The following is a 13,049-nucleotide window of genomic DNA, read 5'->3' as shown; positions in this document are numbered from 1 at the left end:
TATGTGGAGGAAGGGATAGAGTGGTCTTAACCAGAACATTCAAGGAATAATACCATTTCTTTTGCTCTTGCACTAATAGTGGTATTTATCAGAGTATGATATCGCAGATTCAGACTCTAGCAGTTTGGTAATAAAGACAGCTCCTCAGGAAGCACAGTCTGGGTGGTGCACTTGCTGCTTAGAAAAAAAAATAGAAAATACCTGCCATCTGCCAGAATGCTACTGGCAAAACCCAATCAAAATATAAATCCTTGCTCTTGTTGCTGGTTTCCAAAGCAGATTACTGTAGAGGAGAACCGCCCGATTCTCAGATAAATACATACCCATTTAAGCTGAAGCATGCTCAAGGTAGATGTAACAGTAAGATCTGTACAGTTGAGTAAGAGCAATTTGTTTCTTTCTTTTGTGCCTATTTGCTTTCCAGACAGCGATTCTTTTCACGGCTTTGCCTAAAATTACACTAAATGAATGAGGCTGAAGATCAAATCTGTCCTGGTATTCTTTCTCCCATACTCAGCAGTTGCATAAGGAAGAGTGCAAGAACAACGTTAAGCATCTGCTTAGAGGTTCCCAAAGCACTCTCCCAGTGATTTTCTGCTTAGGGGTATTCCTAGGTGGGGTCTACGTAACTGGATGAGATGTCAGGTGATGCTAAAATGGGGAAGAGGCTCATCTCTTCTGACACTGAGGTGATGATGTTTACTGGGGGAAAAGCAATTACCACTAGTTCGGCATGAGAATGATTGATAAACATAGAAAAACCTTGCAGCAGCATGAGCTAGGCTAGCATATCCTCTTGCTGAGGCAACATGGGTTTGTTACAAATTAGATTGTAAAGACCTGGAAAAGGGTGTGGAACATTTGTGAAGTATAGACAATATGTGTGGTTTTGTTTATTATGTTAAAAAAAGTCCCAGGAGCGGAAGAGGAGTCAATATGCTAATTGAGAATTTGAGGTAGTGTCTGCAAATGGGAAACTGCACAGCTTACTAGGGCTTTTCCATCACCTTCTTTCTGCACGTTCCTCATTTTATGCATGAGAAGAGACATCCGGTTTCCTTCACCTGTGCTAGCTGTTCTATTAGAAAACTTCTCTTTGTTCTCCCTCACCCTCTCTGTTGCCTTCTGCCTTTTTCACCTCCCTGTGCAGGAAGATAAAATTGGGCAGCAACCCTTGTTTCAGCAGCGAAGCCAGATGGGGATTGCTAGTTCTTATTTCTGTCTCCTAGACACAGATTCTTTTTATCAGTGAACGTCAGTAAAGATCTCCTGAAGACACAACATGTTATCTTTCAATCCAGTAAAATTCTTATGAAACAGAAAATAGGCATCACTACACATTTCCAAAGATTCAGCAAAATTGTTTAATGTCCTTTTTTTCACCCTTGTTTATAATCCCTGAGCTGTTACCTTTATCTCAGCCTTTGCCTGGCACTGCACCTGACACATTTATCTTTAACGTGCAGTTAGGCATGTGCATTCAGACAACCCACCCTCACATAAGCCTTTTTTCTTAAAGCATGAATGTTTTCTTATGTCTAAGAACTTCAGTACCTTGGGATATGAACCAAAATCATAGCTTGTTTATAAAGTCCATAAGATAAAGTTGTGTACGTAGTATGTGTCTGCAAAAAATACTGGGGGTTTTTTTCCTTTTTTTTTTTTCCTTTTCTTTTTTTTCTCATGGGTAGAGTTTTGGCTTGATCCATCTTCAGACAAGATAAAGTAGTACTTGTTTATTTATTTATTTAGGTATTTAGCACTGTAACCACATGGCTCCTAACCTGACATTTCTTGCAGTCCATGAAATACTCAAACTTCTGCTTCTGACCACAGTTTCCAAGTGATACTTCTTAAAATACCTCAGGCAAATGTTGTTCAATAGATAGGATTTTGTTTTAGATTGCTTGTTTTAAAGCATGGAAGTTTGCCTTCCACTTGCAAAAGTGCCACTGTGACTATTAACAGAGTATAAGCCCATGGAATAAAAGCTACTTTCTCTAGCATTTCAGGTGAGATCTGAAACAGATCTGGATCTTTTGGGTGGTATTACCTGTTCGTGTAGTTAGACTGTATCACAACTGATAAGTGCTGGTTTAGCTGGTGGAGGTTTTAAATGAACATACAGCAGAGGTGTGTGTACAAGTCTGTAGGTAACTAAAACTTTATACAAACTTAGGATATTTTATGAAATTGGTATCATAATGTTCCACAGAGGACCATTTGTGGGCAGGACACTATAAAAGCATAGGGACAATCCGTTGTCACATGTTACGTTTTGCAAATGTTGGCTGAAAAGCAGTGGATTGTCAAGACAAATAAATGGAGCTTAAGCAAACAGCAAGACATTGCAGACCAGTGTGGTATGTAGTGGTTTCAGTAAGCCTGCTGCCTGCTACAGTGGATTTCCCTGTACTCATACGGATGGGAGTGAGATGATTTTGTGGCTGCTTAAAGGAAATCCGTCTTAAGCATAGAGCCACATGAGCAGCTTGAGAAGTTGATGAAGGTGCTTTATTTGAAATGGAATCAAGCCTTGCATCAGTGCTTGAGCAGAGCTGTGTTGTAATAGCATGTAGAAGATGATACGGGAGCATGGTTTGTGCGGGAGGCCTTTAAAGTGGGAATGAATAACTTGTCTAACAAAGGAAGAAGGCATTTGAAAGACTATAATGTGTGGTTAGATGAGGAAATAAAATTATCTGTTCAGCAGAATTTGTTATGTAGATGAGAGGTGATTGCATTTGTCAAGGTGAATGGAAAGGATGTTGTGATGAAGATGAAATGACAATGTAAGAAAGATTTAAGTGGAGACACAAAAAATCTTAGCTATGTTTTGTTGGGAATTCTCCAAATGTAGATAGGGGATAAATACAAGGATTCAGAAGAAAAGGAGTAAACTGAATATAATATATTGATAATTGACGTGTGTGACAGGGAGAGTGAGTGATGGCATTTTTCACAGTGACAGGGAAGATATCTGTTAAGAGGAGGATAGTGTTAACACTCTCAGATTAACCTCTTATAGTAGAAGATTGAGCAGTTCATAATTGTGCTTCTAACCTCACAGAAAATTGTTTAAACTAAGAAAAGCTTTAAAAGTACCTGAAAGTAATTTTGACTGAAGTCCTTTTGTCCTGTAATTTTAGTATAGAACTTTAAAAGTTTTAGAAGTTTCATTCATAATGTTATGTGTAAGTGATAATATTGTTTGATACACCTGTTTTTAAAGAGGAACTAATGCTATGAATATGCTGCTGTGCCAAAGTGGTGTTAAGTGGTCTTAGGGAATTTCACTTCTGCCATTTATGGATTCTTTTTGTAGGCTGGATGCATCACACCGTGGATCAGCTTGGAGACAAGGCAACCAAGGAAAGTTATGCTATACAGTATCTCCAGAAATCTCTAGAGGCAGATCCAAATTCTGGTCAATCCTGGTATTTCCTTGGAAGGTGAGAAATGACTTTTTACAAATGTAGTTACACTGTCTGTGTTTTTTGAGGCTATCCATTATTGTGAATGTCTCATGTTGGTTTTCTTCTTAATACTTTCAGAGGAAAAACAAAGGGAAACGATGTATCTATCTACTGAAGTCTAGTTTTCTGGAAAGTGTATAAAAAGACAAGGTGCTAACATATTTGGGATGAATATAGATTACAAGTTGAAATGAAGTCTGTTACCCAAGTGGTCCTGCTTTTTCTTTGATAGTTATTTTTCCAGCTACACATTTACAGTAATCTGAGTCTGCCCTACATGGTTTTACCTGTGGTTCTCCTGCTACCACATCTTCTATTTTCTCTCTTTTGTGGTAAATGTTCTGTAAATGTTGTTGCTTTTCTTCATACCTCTGTCACAATTCTTGATCTCTTTTATTTTCTCAAAGTCTCCCTTCTAATCTTAGTTAGCTTTTGCACTGAAATGCAAATATTTTCCCTGGATACATCAATTTATAAACAGCATATATTGCAACTAAATATTAGGCCAAGATAACTCAGATTGATCCATTCTAATATCTGTTTAAGTGTTGTATTAATTTTGTACAAACAGACGGTATTTTTTTACTTGAAAATTACCTCATTCCAAGATGAGCAATTTGACTTTTCTTGGTCTCCTTTTTAAGAAAACAGAGCACCTTACACAAACCAGGAGTAACTCTTGAATTAATCAGGTTTTGGAGAAAGCTTTGAGGATAATTCAAGTCCATAGGTGAACAAGTCAATTCTGTTGAGAAATACATTAGAAAGGAATTATGCAGAAATAAAATTAATATCCTAACTTCAGTATCTTCCAGCTGACTTTCTTGGAGGTTCTGGTCACATACAACTGGAACCTACTTTTGGTTTTGTTACCCTAATCATATTCCTTCAGCTGTTCTTGTAAGATACAGCTCTTGGACCAGCTGTCTGCAGGCTGAGGGAGGAACCAGCAGCATTGAGTGCTAAGGGCAGAGGGCTAGATAGAGCAGGTGTGGAGGGAAAAGGGAAAATGAGCCTGGGGTCATCTGGTTCATCTTACCACCCACTGAGCTGAAATCCTGCTTTTTCTTCAGTAGTCCTGTTCCACGTGCCTTGAGCTAGTGGAGTTCTTACACAGCAGCAGGACAGAGCCAGGGCTCCATGAAGTGTGTGTGCGCTGCCAGCTATGCTTCTACTCCTGCTGTGCCACCGCTTTCATGTGGTTGGAGTTCAACTTAGGACCGTACAAACAAGGGGGTAAAATGCAGGAAATGGGGGGAAGAAATCTAGTGGAAGCATCTCTTCTATTCTGCAGGGAGGACTAGAGCAAAAACGTGTCTGTGCCCGATTCCTCCAGTCCATATGCTGGCAGAAGAGGAGAACAGAGTTACGTGGTTGTGCATTCACTCTTCCTCTTTTTCCATCTTGTGTTACTCTTTCCTCTGCTGGTTGTCCAAACTGGATAGCAAGTTGTTTTAAAGCTACCTTTCAAAAATATGCCACCATCCCTCACCTTCCCCAATGAAAAGCAATCCATCACTCTGACGTTTTGTTGGGTGCTTTATGTTAGTGCCATCCTAGTCAGAGTCTTCATGTATCTGATAAGCCGACAGAATGAAACATGTCTTGGAACCTGGGTTAGATTGTGATTAAAATGATCTTCTGGAATATTTTATTCAGTCTTAATGGATGGTTTTAGGCAAAGTACTGCTAGATTTTACTGTAGTCCTTTCCTAGTGTGCCTCAAGAATACATGAAAGAGTATAGCATGTTTGACAAATCTCTGTACTGTTCTGTTTGGGTTTTATTTTTTACTGCAATAAATCTTCTGTTGTTACTTGTGTTTTGAAAGTTGTCAGTTCTTTTTCCAACAGGGAAATATATTACAAATAATATAAGAAGCAGAGCTATTGTAGATTAAACTAGTGTGTGTGTGTGTGTGTATATATATATATAAATATTGTATTTATTTGAAGCTTTTAATTTTAAAAGGTAGGTATTATTCTCTGTGGTATAATTGTAGTTCTCTGTAGAGTTCTGATGTTTTTGCTTATAACGCCAGAATACCTTTGCCTTTGTATGTGAAAAATATTCAAGTAAGAAATTATGAAAAAATGGAGAACATCAAGATTATTTTACAGAATTTTATGCTCTGTATATGCAGTAAAACTAACTGGTTTGTTCTTCGTTACTGAAATCTGATTGAGATGGGATAAATGCACCTAAGTTTCCCAGGCAATCAGGAAACATACTGATTGAGTTGGTTAATATCTCTTAATAATTCTGAAACACTTCTTCTAGAACATGAAGTTTCATAACCATTTGTTTCATTAAATCGGTAACTTAATTCTTTATAATGCTATCTGTAGATAAATACTGTTGTTATTGACTGATAAGTTATCACAAATGATAGAAACGCAAGTCTTTAAAATATGGTATGACTTTTCCTTACAAATGCAGTAGGCTAGCGTTTAAGCAGTTTTAGTGTACTTTTCAAATAAATAATCAATAGTACATGTTGATTAAGATGTTGGAGTCTGCTTATGCCTGGCATTCAGAAACAGCAAATGTTTTGGATTCATCTAGATGAGTATGTATTTGCATGACTTGTCATTTATCAGATCTGTCTCGGTAAGCCATCCTCAATGATTACCTTCTATAAATATTACCAAAGTTCTTTTTTTCTTCTCCCAGGTGCTATTCAAGTATTGGGAAAGTTCAGGATGCCTTTATATCTTATAGGCAATCTATTGATAAATCAGAAGCAAGTGCAGATACATGGTGTTCTATAGGGTAAGAATGATACAGGGTAATACAGTGATATAATTCAATGCTAATATATATAAATAAAGACTGTCAACTTTTTAATTCTTTTGTGCTCTCAAGGGGGACTATAAAGCTCTTTTATTTATACCTTCGTGTTGTCAGACTTGTCTGATTTGAAGTTTAAATAATACATTTGTATTTTTTTAAAATACTGAATACGCTACGCATATGAGCTTTGCATGTTAGGATTTTGTGTTGTTTATGCTTATTGCTGTGGCTTATATAATGGCAACATTTATTAAGGGTTTTGAGGGGGATGTGTATATTTGACTTGTTTGTATTTTGACTCTGTTATTAATTCTCAACTTCACTAATCTTTCTATTCAGTGTGCTGTATCAACAGCAAAATCAGCCTATGGATGCTTTACAGGCCTATATCTGTGCTGTACAATTGGACCATGGCCATGCTGCAGCCTGGATGGACCTAGGCACACTCTATGAGTCCTGCAACCAGCCTCAGGATGCCATTAAATGCTACTTAAATGCAACTAGGAGCAAAAACTGTAGTAATACCTCTGCACTTGCAGCACGGATAAAGTATTTACAGGTAAAACTAACATTTTAAGAAGCGGGAAATAGTCTTCCAAATACACAGCAGAGGGGAGGGGAGAAGTAACACACAAGTTTAACCCGCAGTTGTTCGTGGTGTGTATAACCTGTTTTCATGTGTATTGTAAGCATATCATAGCCTGTAATATTTTATTTCTTCATTTTTAAGTGGAACTTAATTCCTTATAAACACTATTTTGCACATTTAATCAAAGCATACTGTTTTACATCACTTTGCTTTTTTCTTTGTATTGTCTGCATTTTTAAGTTCTCATAACATAGAGAGAGATTTACACACACACTATCTTTCACTCTTGTTTGCAATTTCAGAAAAAAGGAATTATGAGACCTCTGAATCCAGAGCTCATCTTTGTTCTGATTCTCACAAAGGTTTATATTCTGGTTACCCTCTTTATACCTAGCACCTTTCTAAAACCCGAAATTTTAAATCTATCCTCTCTTTAAGATATAATTAGCTACAGCATTTAGGAAGATTTCATGGACTTGCTCTTACTAAAGTAGGCTTGTGTTAAATTTGCTTTTTACATAATTTTTCCTAGGCTCAGTTGTGTAACCTTCCACAAGGTAGTCTACAGAATAAAACTAAATTACTTCCTAGTATTGAGGAGGCATGGAGCCTACCAATCCCCGCAGAGCTTACCTCCAGGCAGGGTGCCATGAACACAGCACAGCAGGTGAGAAGTTGGGTTATGTTCTGCAGGTGCCCAGCTTTAAGGGTTCTTTACAATCGGTAGTGGTCAAGCTTATTTTATTGAGCACAGGACTGGCTTTTATTAATAAAAAGCCTTTGATTTGTTTGCAAAGGGATATTAGATCAAGAAGCTCCCTATAATACGGGAGAAATATGGGGGTACCAATTTAGAACCTTTGTGGCTTTTCATGATTTTAAAAGATTTCATCTTAAATAGAAATGCTGCAGTGGTTTAATAATCCCGTGAAAGGTACACATTCCTCCATTGATGACCATATGGAAACTGATTTTTCAGTTATTGAGATCAGCTTCAGAATATCTACTCGGCCCTTTTAATATATATGGGCTGTTAAAATATATAATTTAAAGGAAAGAATTAAGAATATATAGAACCATATTTTTGTCTTCCTTCTGTGATTCTTAGGCTTGTAAACCTCATCATCCAAATACTGAACCTGTACTAGGCCTCACTCAAACACCAATTTCACAGCAATCCTTGCCACTACACATGATTCCTTCTAGCCAAGTAGATGACCTGACCAGTCCTGCCAAGAGGAAAAGAACATCTAGTCCAACAAAGGTATATATTCTGATGAACTAAAGAGCCCCCTACCAAAATTATATGGAAATATGCATTAAAACAATGCAGCATGCACAGAATTTGTGCTGTAAATTTTAATCCTTTGGCATCAAGGTGGGGAATGTTTTTAGGAATTTGAAAAAACATTTTTCAGGGATGTGTTTAATCAGGTTGCAGTTCAGACAGGGAGTGCGTAAGGGCAGTGCGTATCGGTGGCACTATACTACAGTCATAGTTGTGTAAGTGAAAAAGTACGGTCATAGTCTGACAGAGAGGGAGACGATCATGTCATCCTGTCTATTGCCTTTGCTTATATTTAGAGTTCAAGTGTTTCATCATCATGTAATAGTGTTACAGTAGATAAAGTATTCAGTTTTAAAGGTAGTGTACATTTAATTGCGTAATTTTATTTGGTCGTTTCTCTTTATGATACTAGATATTTAATGTTTTAGTCTGACTACTCTGATACTGTATGGGAATGATAGAATGAGACTTGGCATGGTTTAGTATGTTCTTTGATTATGTTATTCTTGAAACAATGACTAGTTCTTTCATAAGCAAGATAAAATCTAGATAGTAAAAAAAATTATGTTGACCCTTTGATGACCATTTTAATGTCATGTTTTCTCTCAGAATACTTCAGATGTTTGGAGCAGTGGCCATACAGTGTCACATCCTCCTTTACAGCAACAAATTCATTCTTGGTGCTTGACACCACAGAAATTACAGGTATGTATGTTGAAGATCTTCAGAAGCTTTGATGTATTTTTTTGTTTCTTTCTTCCTGTTAAGTAAATTAATCTGGAACATTTTTCGGTTTCACATTTCTGAAATTCAGTATGAAGTTCTTTCCAAACAATTCCCACAGTTGTAATTGAAGTTGTGCTAATATTTGTGGCTACTCTATGTGAGATTAGTTCTGTAGTAAAATTAATGATCTCTAGCAGAAACTGAACACTTACATTGTATGAATTCTGTGATTTATAAAGTAAGAACATACCGTAATTCTTTTTTCTTGTGGTGTTCTAAAGATACATATGCAAATTGCCACACTTTTGTGCCAAGTGAGTTTTGCTATTTGCTCTAATGTGAGAGATACTGAAGTACTGTAATACTTGCTTTCCTCTGAGGTAGCTTCTTGTATCAAATTGGGTAAACAAACACATACATTCTACAAAATGCAGTTACTCAAATGAAATCTGGTACTGCTCTTCTGTATTTTGTGTTATCTAATACATTTATATGAAATGCTAGATTTTATTTTTGAAATTTTGTTGCAAGTCTTCTTTCAGGCCATTTTTGTTACGATGTTTTGTTGTCTCTTCAGTTCATTAGGGCTTGCAGTGAGCTTCAGCAGGAATTCCAGGCCTAGCTGGAAACTCTTACCCATGTTATCACAGATACTGCTTTGGATGCAAGGAAAAGTAGAAGGGAGGCACAGTGCAGAGACAGAAGGCTTTCTGACTGAGCAGTGTTCCCTCAACTCTCATAGCATTCTTCAGCTGTTTCTCTGTCTGAACAATATTGGCTTTATTATGCTGCGTAATTTTTTCCTCCCTTCCCTCCCTCTTCCCCCACCCCCACCCCTGTAGTCCTCCCTAATCACTCTGATTCTTGCTTTCTTCATGCATTCTCATTAAATAATGCTCTCTGCTTATTTTATATCCTGCTACTATTTCCCCTTTTTAGTTTCACCTTTATGTAGATCCATCTTCCTCCTCCAAGCAGTATCCAAGTAGGCTTCTTTAAGTATGGTGTACTGGATTTGCTGGCAACAGCTTGACAGGGTTCCAGTGTATATGAATAGGAAGGCTAAAAAGATATTCTGCAAGATGAAAGTGAATAAAGCCATCCCATTTTGTATGTCAGCCTTTTAAAAGTGGCAGCTCAGAGGCTGGATGGATACGGCACATAGCTGAGCCATTTGATGTGTGTTTAAAAAAGGGAGAAGGGTAGAGAGGGCTGTGGCCACACATTAGCCACTGGGCCTGCAGCTTGCTGGTGGAGGAGGGGTGGGTGTTGGTTTCACTGAATTGGTGGGCAGCAGGAAGAGAGCTGCCCGCCAAGCCTCTGCATCCATAGGACTGGAGAGAAGCGCAGACTTGCCTCTGCTGACCTGTGTGCTAGGTCAGTCCTGGTTCATGTTACCCTGTGTAGACTTTTTTCTTTTTTTTTTTTAAAGCAAATTAACAACTAAAGAGCCCTGATTTGTGCTTCTGTGTACCTGGTGCATGCACTCCCATGCAGACTGTTTCTATCTCACAATCACGTAGATAAATAGATTAGTTCTACTCATTGCAGTTCACTGCAGAGGGACTTCAGAATGGAAGCTACTGTTAATCCAGGGAGTTTGAACAATCTTTAACTACTTTTTCAGAAAATGTTAGATTTTATTCTTTTTTAGTTGATAGTGTTGCAAATACAATTGTTCAAAGCAGAATGAGCTACACTTTATTTCATACTCACAGGTCAGTTCCATTTATGTATTACTAATACAGCATAGTCAAAGCAAAGGAGATGAGAAGGATGTAAAAAAATAATACAGGCAGACCTGAGAAGGAGCTAAAGGAAACCTGATTTATGTTTGATTTTGGTGAACTTTGATCTGGTTTGTTTGTGGGTTTTTGTCTGGGGTTTGGGGTTTGGGGTGGTGGTGTTTGGATTTTTTTGGTGGTGTTTTTTTCTTTAAGGATTTACAGTGATGTGAAGAAACTTAGTATTGCAGAATAATCAAGAAAAATGTCTGTATGTCACCTTTTGCTTAGCAGAACTTTTGCAGTCTTCTCCGCAGACCCCTCTTTCCTTCTGAGATGGTGCTTTTGTGTTCCACAATATCAACATTTATGTCATGCCACTTCATAGCAGCAGACTTGCTGGTAGAATGATGGTGTACTGAGTACTTTAAAATGAATACAAAGATCAGATTTTTGGTAATAGATACTCAAATTTATTAGTTGGAAATGAGTTCAGTATCGTAACTTAGGATCTTGCTGTAAGTTAGTTCTATAGTTTTCTGGGTTTGTTTTCTCCTATTTTCTGGAGTTTTCATGTGTGACTACAGGTTGAATTTACTTCATGTTCAACAGTATTAATAAAAGAATAGCACAGTACAGAAAAAGTGTTAAAACATACCTAACGATAAGAATTCTGTATGATCATACTTGAATCTAGTTTTCTTTTATAGTACCAGTACACTTAATTGTAGTGTGGTGGTAATATTTATACACTCAAATAATTTAGAAAATCCCTTTAGTTTTAGCAACTAGTTGGTTACAGAGCAGTGTATGGAAAGATATTTTGGTCTGCAACAGAAATCTCAATAATTTTTTTCAGCTTTACAGGTCTTGTCTTCATGGATAATTTTTAGTACTGTATGCAAGGAAGTTACTCAAAAGTACATGCAATTTAGTGATTCTGAACTGTACTGCTGTTTTTTCAGCACTTGGAACAGCTGCGTGCAAACCGGAATAATCTAAATCCAGCACAGAAACTTATGCTGGAACAGCTGGAGAGTCAGTTTGTCTTAATGCAGCAACACCAGCAGGTGAGAACAAAAATATTTTCTTTTCTGCAAAACTTTTTTTCAGTAATGGTGTCTGTTGTGTTTCTTGAATTCTGGAGAATTTCTGTTGTACAGAGGGCCTTTACTATACCAAAAAAGGTCATCTTTTTTTGTATTAAGTGTAGTGGTGGTTTACTGGTTGAAACATAATGGGTTTAGCTGTGTTTTGTTATAGACTACCAGAAAATGTAAAAGTTTTCAAGCCATGCTTTCAAACTAAAGTGAGTAGAAATGTAAAAGAAATCTTACTTGAAAAACACTTAGGTGTAGTAAGCCAAATTACAGCAGATCTCACATCTTCTCATTGTTCACTTGTCTCTCTCTTAGTGTCCAACTTCAGCAGTAAAATGTGAACGCTCAAAATAAAGTCCTAGAAGAAAGGTGTGCTAATAGTTTTACCTTAAAATTCACTCAGTGCATTTGTGAGCATGAGTCACCTTATTTCTCAAAAGCAACTGTGAAGATCTGAAAATCAGTAATAAATTGGAATTGACCATTGCAATGAAGTAAACAAACTTGTGCGAACTTTACTTTTTAAATTCTGCAGCTGATGTTCTTGTGCTTTGTTCATCTTCCATTAGATGAGACAAACAGGAGTTGCACAGGTACGATCTACTGGAATTCCTAATGGGCCAACAGCTGATTCATCACTGCCTACAAACTCTGTCTCTGGTCAGCAGCCACAGGTTGCTCTAACCAGAGTGCCTAATGTCGCTCAGCGTGGAATCCGTCCCGCCTGCCCTGGGCAGCCTATGGCTAATGGACCCTTTCCAGCAGGCCCCATTCCCTGCAGCACAGCAAGAACGCTGGGTAGTACAGACACTATTTTGATAGGCAATAATCACATAACAGAAAGTGGAAGTAATGGAAACGTGCCTTACCTGCAGCGAAACGCACTCTCTCTACCTCATAACCGCACAAACCTGACCAGCAGCGCAGAGGAGCCGTGGAAAAACCAACTATCTAACTCCACTCAGGTACACAATTTCAGCTTACTCATGGGTGTTATGCTAAGGAGGCTTGATAAGCAAGTCACTGTTTGAAGTCTTATTTGTAAACACACTTTTTCTCTTTCCTGAAGTTGATGACCTAGATGCAAATAAAACATACATTAGGTTAAATGCTATTTTGCCTATTACTTTTTATTGTTAAAAATCTATTTATTAAATTAACTACTTTCAGGATAAAGAAAATGATCATTAACAAAAATGGCAGTTACATACCACCCAGCTGCCTATCTTTGCAGAAGAGTTTCTTTAAAAAGGAATACTTGTACACCTTTTTGTTACTACTTTAATTTGAAATTATGTGACTTTGTTTTTCATGTAGGAGCAACGTGCATATTTCATGGAAGCTGAATGTTGT

At 37.4% G+C, this 13,049-nt stretch overlaps 1 protein-coding gene across 19 annotated transcripts in view; it reads left to right on the top strand.

The window, feature by feature from the left end:
• KDM6A (lysine demethylase 6A) overlaps positions 1 to 13,049 on the top strand; it is a 162,778-nt gene that overhangs the window by 106,938 nt on the left and 42,791 nt on the right. For 9 of the 19 annotated variants that reach the window (XR_008820382.1, XR_008820381.1, XM_056329677.1 and 6 more), the window contains 8 exons: positions 3,326 to 3,452; positions 6,150 to 6,248; positions 6,609 to 6,828; positions 7,391 to 7,525; positions 7,967 to 8,122; positions 8,756 to 8,851; positions 11,562 to 11,666; positions 12,266 to 12,661. Coding sequence is in view for 17 of the 19 variants with exons in the window: in XM_056329677.1 (XP_056185652.1) it covers positions 3,326 to 3,452; positions 6,150 to 6,248; positions 6,609 to 6,828; positions 7,391 to 7,525; positions 7,967 to 8,122; positions 8,756 to 8,851; positions 11,562 to 11,666; positions 12,266 to 12,661 (1,334 nt within the window). In the remaining 2 variants the exon portion in view is untranslated. The remainder of the gene's footprint in view (positions 1 to 3,325; positions 3,453 to 6,149; positions 6,249 to 6,608; positions 6,829 to 7,390; positions 7,526 to 7,966; positions 8,123 to 8,755; positions 8,852 to 11,561; positions 11,667 to 12,265; positions 12,662 to 13,049) is intronic. The other 10 variants (XM_056329686.1, XM_056329684.1, XM_056329685.1 and 7 more) reach the window with 3 other exon arrangements.

This window comes from Falco biarmicus, chromosome 2, assembly GCF_023638135.1.
Source record: "Falco biarmicus isolate bFalBia1 chromosome 2, bFalBia1.pri, whole genome shotgun sequence".
NCBI lineage: Eukaryota > Metazoa > Chordata > Aves > Falconiformes > Falconidae > Falco > Falco biarmicus.
This window is presented reverse-complemented; position numbering and strand designations above follow the sequence as displayed.